General features: G+C 48.2%; 1 protein-coding gene across 7 annotated transcripts in view; it reads right to left on the bottom strand.

Annotated features, from left to right (window-relative positions):
• Nucleotides 1-12,205, bottom strand: part of LOC142558600 (uncharacterized) — a 473,120-nt gene that overhangs the window by 282,540 nt on the left and 178,375 nt on the right. For all 7 annotated transcript variants that reach the window (XM_075670756.1, XM_075670754.1, XM_075670751.1 and 4 more), the window contains exon 7: nt 2,607-2,780. In XM_075670756.1, coding sequence (XP_075526871.1) covers nt 2,607-2,780 — 174 coding nt within the window. The remainder of the gene's footprint in view (nt 1-2,606; nt 2,781-12,205) is intronic.

Below are 12,205 nucleotides of genomic sequence, written 5' to 3'. Positions count from 1 at the left end.
TGCGCTGCCTTTGGCATCAGGCTCCGCAAGACCCCCATGCATCATCCACAGGCCAACCCGACAGAGCAAGTTAAAAGGAACCTCAAGCCCTTGCTCGCGGCATTTGCCCAGCAACACAGGGATTGGGATGTCTATCTTAATGAGATAGGCTTCTCCTTGCAGTCCACGGTGAACTGTTTGGCTGCACACGCTTCGGGAGAGAGCTGCCAAATTCCATGGACCGTGTTTTGCGGACCAGCAGCAGGGTGGGCGCCACGTAAGCCGGCTTTTCCGGCTATGCGGCAGAACTGTGCTCACGGATGGACGCGGCCCTTGACCTGGCCCATTCCAACCTGGCAAAAGCGCGAGCTGGACAGAAGGCTGAATACGACCGGTCATATAGGAACGTGCTCTACGGTGTTGTCAATCTAGTCCTCAGATGCAACCATGTCTTGAGCGACGCTGCCAAAGGCATCTCTAATTCCCTGTTGGCCAGATGGTCGGGCAGGTACCGAGTGGAGACCAAAATGTCCCCTCTGGTATACAAGCTGGCTGACTCCCAAGGGAGTCTCTGTTGGTGGTCCAGTTCACGTCTCAAACCTCAAACCTTTCGTTGCCAGAAGTGGCTGGGGAGAGGGGGAGGCAGTTAACGAACCACAGGCAAACAATGAAATGGCTGGCTCCGAGCCACACCACCGGTACAACCTGCGGAAACGCACCTAGACAAATTTTCTCCCATCATCTCGTAGCCGGACTTCATTCCCTACCAGGCAGGTGAATGGAGAAATGCAGCTACAGTGCGAGGGCACACATCGAAGCTGTGACAGACCCTTGTGGCCTAGTATTCCCTCTTATGTGTTGCCCATGGCTCAGCCTGGCAAACGTCCCTTCTTGAGAAATCAGCCGGCCAGGCACTTTTTTGGCAAGCTGGCTATGCCAGAGGGCTTTCCTGTCCTTTTCCCAGCGTCATCAAGTCTCCTCCCTGTGCCTGGTCAAACTGTGCCACCAGTCTTGCTGACCACGAGGCCTGCTGTCCCTGGTCCTGCCGCCTTGACTGACTCCTACTTTGGGGGGGGGGGGGGGGGGGGAGGGGGGCTACGAACTTGTGCCAGCCTTGACTCCTGGTGCCTAGGCCGCCGCTCGCTTCGGCTGGTGCGCCCAGTCAAGCGCTAGCGCCTGGCTGAGGGTGGTTACTCCGGCTGCAGCTCCTAGCCTGCCTGCCCGTCATCCCGGACTGCCGTTCCTATCAGCACGCAATCCGAGGAGCCCAGTGACTTTCGTTGTGGCCGCTGCGTCAAAATGGTAGCCACACCTTGCACGTCGTTGGCAGCCCCACGCTGTCCTTCCTGGGCTGGCAACCCTTCCTCCTGGCTGTGGGCTCTTCCTGGGGTGTGGAACTTTCGTGACCAAGGCTAGCTCCCCTGGCTTCGCATCAACAGGAGCGACATCTTCGCCTCTTTGTACTGTGGCACTTTCTCCAGGACCTGGTTCTGATGATGACGGCGGCACCCTCTTGGATATTGCCCTGTTGGCTTAGCCTAGTTTTGCTGATGACAACCTTGCCACTTGGCCTCGGTCAGCCTCCTTTGCAGGCTGGCCTCGTTCCCCCAGCTCGTGCATTACACTTAGTTCGATCTCCTGGAACCGCCGCTGTTACGGCAACATGACGGACATGGCGTGCACGCCGGAGGTAATTTCCCACGCAAACCGTGCTTCTCTCTTCCCGGCACGAATCATCGGGCGAGTAAGTGTCACTGGGACGTGCCCTCATTGGCCTCCCGAATGGCGGCCCCCGGGCGCCCTCCTCTCCACCCGAGCTCTCTTCCGCTGAGCGCTTCATTGCCGCGGCAGATGCACACAGGCCCGCAACGAGTTCGCTACATGGGACTTTTGCTCCCACTACTTCTTGTTCTTGCGATTGGTGGACCGCTTACAGGTTAGCCCTAGCACAGCAGACACGCATACTCGATCATTCTTGCAGTGAGCCTTTCCCGTAAGAGCTGTGACTGTCGCACTGTGCTGTATCTTGGGTGAATAAACTCGCACTTGTTGGCGATCTGACTCGGGAGCCATCTCTGCGTCGCGTTGGAGAGTCGATGAACCCTGCCGTAGCGCTTTTGTGCGTTGCAGTGTTGAGAAGCATTGCGCCTTTTCCCAACCGTTGCTCGTAGTGTAAGCCTTGTCGAAACCCATCTCAACAATACATACATACACACACACACACCCATACGTACGTATATATGTAAAACACCCCAAGAATGTTAATCCGTTAGAATCCAGTCTGTTGCATCAAGGTATTTCCTGGAGAGATACGATCGTTTTCTCAGTGTAACAGCAATGGGATATGAACTTGGATGGAAGGACCGTCTGTTGGGCTACTTGGTCCAACATTGTAAATTCCAAATACAAAGCAAAAAAATACACATACACATCCGCATCTGTCATGCCTTCTTTAAGTGTATGTGTATTTTTTCACTGTATTTGGAATTTACAAATTGGGTGGGACTATGAAAAAAGAAAAAAAGAACTGCGCAGCACATGCCCTCCATGCTCCCAAATGCAGCCTGTGCTACGATATTATGGAAATGAATGAGCACAGCTGGCTTGATGTGCCACTGCACTCTCACCTGGAACAGGCTGGATGCAAGCAGCTGCACCTCAGGGCTGTACTGGTTGGCAGGAGCCTGCTCGTAGCTGGGGGGTCCCTCGCTACCTCCGCTTCCCCCCCGCCATGGGTCTCCCACTGCTGCCTCCTCCTCCTCGGCTGAGGGTGCCAAACGCCGGCTGGCAGCTCGCTTCACCTGCACACAACAAATGCCACTGTGGGTGTCAATGTCAAGCTGCAGCTATGATATCAGACAACCACAAACAATCATCAAAATGACTCAAGATTCTACAGTGCCCACAACCTGGAACAAAATTGTTATGTGGAAGCACAGCAGGTAAACTATTTACACGGTGTATTTACAAGGGGTAGAAGCACTGGCCAACATGGAAGCCAGCCAACATCCAGCAAAACAAGTTGTCATCCTCAGACCAGTCCACTTATGGGAAATGTTCCACTAAATCCAAGCGTCCACAACATCTTGTTCGAATAACATGTAGCATGACCCCCGGCGCCACTAAGTATCAACAGCAGAGGACAGGTGGTAATGCTCAAGTCTTGAAATGTGAATGACATAGGTAGACAACAGAACAAATGTTGTGCAACTGGCACACAACCTCAAACTATGTGACGTCAGTCATTGTTGAAGGATGCAGTATGGGCCGGTGTAGCAAGGATGAAGCTTTTGAGAAAGACCCACATGACGGGACGGGATCCAAAGCAGCACAAGGGCACACAGAGCAAAACATTCATCTAAGTGTCACTGGTCGTAAAGGCACTTCTGATTCTTTTGGGAAGCAGCAAGTCTACTACGGGCTATCTGCCAAGCGTATTCAGCCCCTGCAATGGCCCCACGTGCATATTCACTAGTCGAAGTAACAGCGGAAGGAAGGAATGTGTCCAACGGTAAAGTTGATTCCTATTGGAACAAAAGGTAAAAGGGAAAGTATACCGCAATGTCATGCTGAGAAATTACATGCGAACGTCGCGTATGCCAGTACCAGGTCCCAATAACAGTACTGTTATTGGGACCAGTACTGTTATTGGGACCTTCAGCCGACATGTACTTTGAAGGCACGTCTGTTAATGTCCGATTCAAGTGCTCAGTGAGCCTGTTCGTCTAGGGATGGTATGACATGGTGATCTTGAGCTGCGCAGAGCCTCAGCGCAGGATATCGTCGATGATTTTTGACAAGAAGGTACGGCCACGGTTAGTCAGCAATTCTCAGACAGTGGTCAGACAGCTGGTCACCAGCGCTTATGTCATTGCGTAGCGCATCGCATAATCAGCAGTGATGGCAACCCATTTGTTTCCAGAGGTAAATGTAGAAAACGGTCCGAGAAGGTCCAAACCGACATGGAAAGCCTAAGGCGGAAAAATCTTGAGTGAAAAGGACGTAGACGAGAAAGAAAGAAATGACAAACATGGATGCCGGGAGTGGGACGTCGAAGGTGAGACGTCGATGGACTGGAGATACCTAGGAGGAAGCACAGACGGTTTCTTTCGCTACTGACAGAGCTCGCAGGCACTGGCACAATACCGCACTGAGCAGGCTAATCTAGGCCAATAGAAGAGGCAGCGCACGCATTCATGTGTCCGAGTAGCACCAAGGTGGCCAGCAGTTGGGGTGTCATGAAGCTCATGAAGAACAGTCGAGTGCAAGTTTGATGGTATAACTAGGAGATGACCAGGACAATCAGCATACATGTTACGCCGATATAAGGCACCATCCTTCAGGGTGAACATATGCACAGAGGCACCGCTAGAAGAGGATTCCAGACACTTGATTCTTTCCCTTAAATAGGCATCCCGATGTTGCTCGTCGGCGATGTTATGCACAGGTCACGGTAGGTACAAAAGAAAGAAGAGTAGATGAGGAGAACGAAGAGTTTGAGAGGCCGGGCTGTGCTACGACCACACTACGATCATCCTCCTTCTCCTGTAAATAAAACCATTTCTTCACAACTCTTTGTAACAGTTGTGGTGGAGGTGCCGGGTAATCGACACCTGAAGACGGAGGCTCAACCACAAGTTCTTCGACGAAGCCATCACCTTGCTGGACTCCCACCGAATCCACCGGAATTGAATATGTCCCACGAAGCAGACGAAGCTCGTGGGGCGAGCGAGGATGGACAAGCAGGGTAGAAAGGCTTCAGGTGAGCAATATGAGCCATCTGAGTTCTGCTTGATTGCCGACCATTGCACAGGAGGCAAGCTATTACATAAGTGAGTTCACTCAGGCGGTCCACAACTACAAATGGGCCTGAATTTTGTGACCATAGCTTTCGGCACAATCCATGCTTGTGTTGCGGTGTCCAAAGAAGGACCAAGTTACCTTTTTCGAACGATACTTGTACGTGACGGCCGTCATATTGCTCTTTCGAAAGACTTTGCGAGGCCAGAGTATGAAGATGAGCTATTCGACGGGCTTCTTTGGCGAGACACAAAGTCCTCGATACAGAATCGCCATTGTGTAGAACTAACGGTAAGAAAGTGTCCAGAGGGCTTCGCGGTAACCTTGCGTACAGGAGATAAAATGGAATATAGTTCGTGGTTTCATATTTCACCATATTGTATGCATATCATTACCGATATGGATGAGATAGTTCAAGTGGCTGAGGAGTTCTATAGAGATTTATACAGTACCAGTGGCACCCACGACGAAAATGGAAGAGAGAATAGTCTAGAGGAATTTGAAATCCCACAAGTAATGCTGGAAGTAAAGAAAGCCTTGGGGAAGGCAGCTGGGGAGGATCAGGTAACAGCAGATTTGTTGAAAGATGGTGGGCAGATTGTTCTAGAAAAACTGGCCACTTTTTATACGCAATGCCTCATGACCTTGAGCGTACTGGAATCTTGGAAGAACGCTAACATAATCCTAATCCATAAGAAAGGGGATGCCAAGGACTTGAAAAATTATAGACCGATCAGCTTACTGTCCGTTGCCTACAAAATATTTACTAAGGTAATCACAAATAGAATCAGGAACACCTTAGACTTCTGTCAAGCAAAGGACCAGGCAGGACTCTGTAAAGGCTACTATGCAATAGACCATATTCACACTATCAATCAGGTGATAGAGAAATGTGCGGAATATAACCAAACCTTATATATAGCTTTCATTGATTACGAGAAAGCGTTTGATTCTGTCGAAACCTCAGCAGTCATGGAGGCATTACGGAATCAGGGTGTAGGCGAGCCGTATGTAAAAATACTGAAAGATATCTATAGCGGCTCCACAGCCATCGTAGTCCTGCATAAAGAAAGCAACAAAATCCCAATAAAGAAAGGCGTCAGGCAGGCAGATACAATCTCTCCAATGCTATTCACAACGTGTTTACAGGAGGTATTCAGAGACCTGGATTGGGAAGAATTAGGGATAAGAATTAATGGAGAATACTTTAGTAACTTGCGATTCCCTGATGATATTGCCTTGCTTAATAACTCAGGGAACCAATTGCAATGCATGCTCACTGACCTGGACAGGCAAAGCAGAAGGGTGGGTCTAAAAAATAATCTGCAGAAAACTAAAGTAATGTTTAACAGTCTCGGAAGAGAACAGCAGTTTACGATAGGTAGCGAAGCACTGGAAGTGGTAAGGGAATACATTTACTTAGGGCAGGTAGAGACCGCGGATCCGGATAATGAGACTGAAATAATCAGAAGAATAAGAACGGGCTGGGGTGCATTTGGCAGGCATTCTCAGATCATGAACAGCAGGTTGCCATTATCCCTCAAGAGAACAGCGTATAACCCAGCTCTGTCTTACCAGTACTCACGTACGGGACAGAAACCTGGAGCCTTACGAAAAGGGTTCTACTTAAATTGAGGATGACGCAACGAGCTATGGAAGGAAGAATGATAGGTGTAACGTTAAGGGATAAGAGCAGATTAGCTGAGGGAACAAACACGAGTTAATGACATCTTAGTTGAAATCGAGAAAAATAAATGGGCATAGGTAGGACATGTAATGAGGAGGGAAGATAACCGATAGTCATTAAGGGTTACGGACTGGATTCCAAGGGAAGGGAAGCGTAGCATGAGGCGGCAGAAAGTTAGGTGGGTGGATGAGAGTAAGAAGTTTGCAGGGACAACATGGCCACAATTAGTACATGACCAGGGTAGTTGAAGAAGTATGGGAGAGGCCTTTGCCCTGCAGTGGGCGTAACCAGGCTGATGATGATGATGTGTAAGTGATGAAGGGCAGCACGTCGTTCCAGTTCTAATGATTGGAGGAGATGTACATGACAAGCATGTTCGTCAGCATTCGGTTTGTCCTTTCAACGAGGCCATTGGTCTGTGGATGATACGGCGTGGAATGACGGAACTGTGAAGTGCACAAACAAAGTAACTCTTCAATCGCATCAGCAGTGAACTGGCGACCATGGTCGCTGATGATAACACGTGGTGGGCCATGACGACTCTCGGGGACAACAAGCAGAAAACGCACTCTATGCCCGGAGTAATTAGTTTTGTAGAGCAACTTATCATGTACAGTAAAGCGATCGCTGCCTTGAGAAGTACGGGTGGCGACAAAAAGTGGATCGAGGGTAAGATCATTCCATTATGCTTGCTGAAAGTCTGCCACGTAAGGGAATGTAGAAGTAACAGCAGCGAGACAGTCGTCAAAGTTCTCAACATCGCAGTCGGTAGATGCAAGAGGAATCCGAGAGAGGCAGTCTGCATCAGCGTGACGACGGCCGCTCTTCTACGATGCCACAAAGTCACATTCCTGGAGGCAAAGCGCCCAACGTGCGAGGCGACCAGAAGGATGACGCGAACCGACCAGCCAGCATAAAGAATGATGGTCGGTGATAATCTTGAATGGTCTACCGTAAAGGTAACACGGAAACTTCTGTACAGCGAAAATAGCTGCCAGGCATTCCTGTTCCGTAACCTTATAATTGCTTTCAGAATTGCTCAGGCAATGGTTGGTATATGCAACATGTTGTGCACCACTGTGACGTACAAGCACCGCTCCTATCCCGATTCCACTAGCATCAGTAGGAATTTCAGCCGGGCAAGATGGATCGAGGTGATGCAAAAGGGGTGCTGACGTTAGTATAAACTTCAGTTGAGTGAATGATGCGGCACACACTGGTGTCCAATTGAATGCAGCATCTTGTTGCAAAATACTTGTCAACGGGTAAACAATGTCGGCAAACCGGGGAACAAAACAATGAAAATACAAACATAGGCCAATGAATGAGCGAAGTTTTCGTGCTGCGTGCGGTGGCATGAAGGAGCTCACCGCTTCAATCTGACGAGGATTGGGTCTGACGCCATCCTTGTCGACTAAGTGTCCCAGGACCAGTGTTTGATATTCGCCAAACCGCGATTTTTTTAAGGTTTAGAACCAGTCCAGCTTTCTCGATGCAGTCAAGAACAAGGCTGAGACATTCGTTATGTTCTTCAAACCTGCGGCCAAAGACTACAACATCATCGAGGTAACACATGCATATCTCCCACTTTATACCACGTAGTACTGTGTCCACGAATCTTTAGAATGTGGCAGGAGCATCGCAAAGGCCAAATGGCATAATATTAAATTCAAATAGGCCATCTAGAGTCACGAAAGTGGTCTTTTCCTTGTCGGCAGGGTCCATAGGAATTTGCCAATACTCCGATCGCAAATCAACTGTTGAGAAGTAAGAACAATGCCTTTTCTAACTAGATACCAGGCAGACGGCTCGCTCTCCCATTGTTGGCGTTCCGCCGCGAAGTTGCGCACTTTCACTGAGGGGTGGCGCCAAGCTCTGACACTGTCTCACGCAGCACTTCTATGGGTCGGGAAGGACCATTCCAATGGGCGGGGTGCAGCAGCAACTTCTCGTTCAACATTTCGGGCATTAAAATTTAAACACTTGCTGTGGCTGCTAGCAGATTATCCCATGTAGACGTTAAATATATTTCGCATCAGTGCCAAGAAAATCATAAAGAGCTTGCGGTACCGGCGCGGCACCAAGCAGGAAGAAGAGCGATCGGTCTGGTTCGGTAAACATGCAAAAATGAAAGACGCCATGTGGTAGAGACACAAGTATGCGTATAAACTGTGTTTACTTCACTCTTACTGTCGGCAAGTAAAATGATTACGCATTGTCTACTTCCTCATGAAGAACAACATCACGGCTTCACAGAGTTGGCCAGCTATAGCTTCAACACTTTGCGGGACAATGGTTTCCGCTCAAGAAGCTTTGTCGCCCTGTTTCTGTCCGTCACTTCAACGGCATAGTACATAAAAATGGGCTTCATAAACTTCTTTGCGATGATATGCAGAACCATCTTTCTTTGCTTTTCGTCGCACTTTTCGCAACGGAGAACAGGAAGCTCCACAAGAGCCCAGACGCTTCTTTCAACGCAGACTTTTAATGGCTTAGCAATAGAGCTTCTGTTGTTCAGCATGGTATCAGCAAATCTCCGAAGCCCTCTCAGAGCATTTACCAGCTCCTCGCTGGGGTAGTAAAGTCCTCCTCAACCCTGGTGAGCGATGAGACTGTGTGGGGTATTGTTGCTTTTAGGCACCTGCAGGAGCGAAATGCAATTTCCGCATGGAATTCACTCACTTGCTGCGCAAACGATGAACCCTGCTATTAAAGCTACACTGGCCACGTCCAGGTTTGAAACGAGCGGCATTGTGCTGATGCATTGGTCATACAGTTTCTCCTCTGCTACATTGAGAAGCTTCTCCATCGCTTCATTGAGCGGGTGGTAGTTCTGGTTAGCTGGAATTAGTTTTTGGATGAGAAAGAGGATGAACTCTGCACGTTGCTATCACTCGAAGCAGCAACAATTCCAGACTTGGGCATCTTCTCCAGCCCGTATACAGCACTTTTCACATCTAGCGCATCATTGCACCCACCACTTCTATGCAGGAATCGAAACAAGGATTCAATTGGGTCATTTGCATTTTTCTCGTCAACACAAACTCAAACTTTCTGACAAGAAGCAAACAGATGTTGGATACACTCGACATTCGACTTCGTTGTTATCACGAGTGCATGGTAAGTTTCCTTTGTGAGAAAGTTCTCAGGTTTGCTCTTTTTTCTGAGTACCTCCACGTAAGCAAGAAATTCAAATTAAAGCCATCTCAGTCTCTCATCATCAACTGATGTGAATTGATGAGCGTTAGGATCATTTCGATGAATGTGTTTTTGACAGTTGCTCACATCCATGAGAGTAAACCACTTCTATGTGACTTTCATGAAGTATATTGTTGGTCCTGCTGTAGTTAATGAACTCTGCATCACAAGCATGGCCAGCCTCATCATTCAGGTAACTTAATGCTGCTGTTACTGGAACGCTGAACAACTGCACGGCTGACCGCAGATTAATTTTTTCAATGTTTGAGAGATACAAGTGCTTGCACAAAAGGAACTGTATGGCCGTATTGTCGAGTGCTGTTGGATTCTGTACAATGTCTTCAAATACTTGATATTTTTTGCGAGCTACCAATATCTTTCACCAAGAATTGCGATATTATATTTTTTACAATGTGACTTTGGTCGAAGGCATGAAATAGAGGTTTTATGGGATTAGAGGGATGAGGAGCAAGTGCTTTCGCCTCCCCTTTGCAGAACATATCCATCGCAATGACGTTGATCCAGTGGTTGTCGGTAACAAGACGCACGACATCAAATCCCACATCTTCTACTCTTCGGATGACGTGGCGAATGCAAGTGAAGGTGCTCGCCGGTGCATTCCTTTGTAAAAAAGTAAGCAACTTGTATTTTGAATTTCCCATGCAGGCCGCAAAGCAGGAAGCACAACAGAGAGTTAGCCAGAGTGCAGTTTTCTGATTCAGGAACAAGATGCTGTAGGTAAAAACTGAAACCAACTTCCCCAACAAAAGTGTCTCTTTGCCTATGGTATTCCAGCTTTTGTTGGATTCTCATTTCATCCACAACAAGTCCACATGCTTTTAGCCTCCGGACAATGTAACAATTCAAGTTCTGCTTGTAGCCGACAGCGCACCAATTCACTAAATCCGATTTCTCCAGATATTGTGCCAATATATTTCTGCAGGGTATTTCGACATGGAAGGTTAAGCAGCTCTTCGGACCTTAGATGTTCATAGGCTTTGGCAGACAAGTTTCTTAGAATGATGCAATGTCTCACTGTTGGCTCTGACCATGCTGGCCGTTTCTTCTTGTAGTTATTTATCTGGTCCAGAAGAAACGTCGCCTTAATATTTCCCTCTTCCGCATCGGATGCAACTTCCAAAAATGTGTTCACGTAGCTTTGCTCTTTTAGTTTTTGGAGCTCTTTCCTGTAGGAATCTACAGTCCTCTGAAGCATTTCATTCCTTTTTTCTTTTTGAGTGCACGTTCTTTTCCCCGCCATCGTTTATGTTCGACAAAAACGCTTGAACAGCATGCTGTTGTGAATGTTTGCACACTGTAAGAGCGTGTTGCATAAACTTTGGTCTGTGGCATAAGACCTGAAAAATTAGCATCTGCCTCACCTGTGTCTTGAAAGAAAAAACCAGTCAAAAACACAAAGGACAAGAGGAGAGGTTCACACCACAACGACTGGTGTTTTTGACTGGTTTTTTCGTTCAAGTATGTACCAACTGGCCCAGATTTCAACCCTTACCTGTGTCCTTGGGACTGCCTTGAGCGAGCACAGCATCCGGAGTCGCTGCGTTGATTAAGCAACACCACGCTGCACTTTTATCTACGTTGGGTCATCGTCATCGTCAGCATGGTTAGGCCCACTGCAGGGCAAAGGCCTCTCCCATACTTCTCCAACTACCCCGGTCATGTACTAATTGTGGCCATGTTGTCCCTGCAAACTTCTTAATCTTATCCGCCCACCTAACTTTCTGCCGCCCTCTGCTACGCTTCCCTTCCCTTGGAGTACTGTCCATAACCCTAATGACCATCCGTTGTCTTCCCTCCTCATTGCATACCCTGCCCATGCCACCCCCCCCCCCCCATTTCTTTTTCTTGATTTCAACTAAGGTGTAATTAACACGCGTTTGTTCCCTCACCCAATCTGCTCTTTTCTTATCCCTTAACGTTACACCTATCATTCTTCTTTCCACAGCTTGTTGCGTCATCCTCAATTTTAGTAGAATGCGTTGGTCAAGGCACACTCATGCCCAACTTGCCTTCCATTGTATGGAGTACATCCACTTTCGCTGCTTAGAGAGGCAATGCTTGATGTAGCTGTTCCACTGGTACTCCCGTCGACCGAGCATAGCTTTGACGAACCGTCTGTTGAAGGCTTTCGCTTACGTTTCCGAATGCTGGCATCACTTCTTGTGGTTGCGGGAGCCTTTCTCATGTACGAAGGGTAGCCAAAGAAAATTTTGCAATTATCTTTGAAGTGCGATGCGTTGAAATGCAGGCTGCACACTACAGAATAATTGGAAGTAGATTTGGCTCCCACTCCTTCCTGGAAATCGCTTTGAGCCACCATGCACGTGCGTTGAAGTCGGCAGGTATCTCATGAAACTGGACAGCTGGCTCCTTTGTATGCTGACTCTGCGTGCCACAATGGAACGCAGCAATACCGCATAATTGCAGTATTTAGCATTAGAGAGGCCTCAAAAAGCTTGGAACAAGCAAGGACACACAATAAGCACACTGCAGCACCACGAGTGCGGCACACCGCAGCAC

The sequence above is a fragment of the Dermacentor variabilis genome, chromosome 9 (assembly GCF_050947875.1).
Source record: "Dermacentor variabilis isolate Ectoservices chromosome 9, ASM5094787v1, whole genome shotgun sequence".
NCBI lineage: Eukaryota > Metazoa > Arthropoda > Arachnida > Ixodida > Ixodidae > Dermacentor > Dermacentor variabilis.
This window is presented reverse-complemented; position numbering and strand designations above follow the sequence as displayed.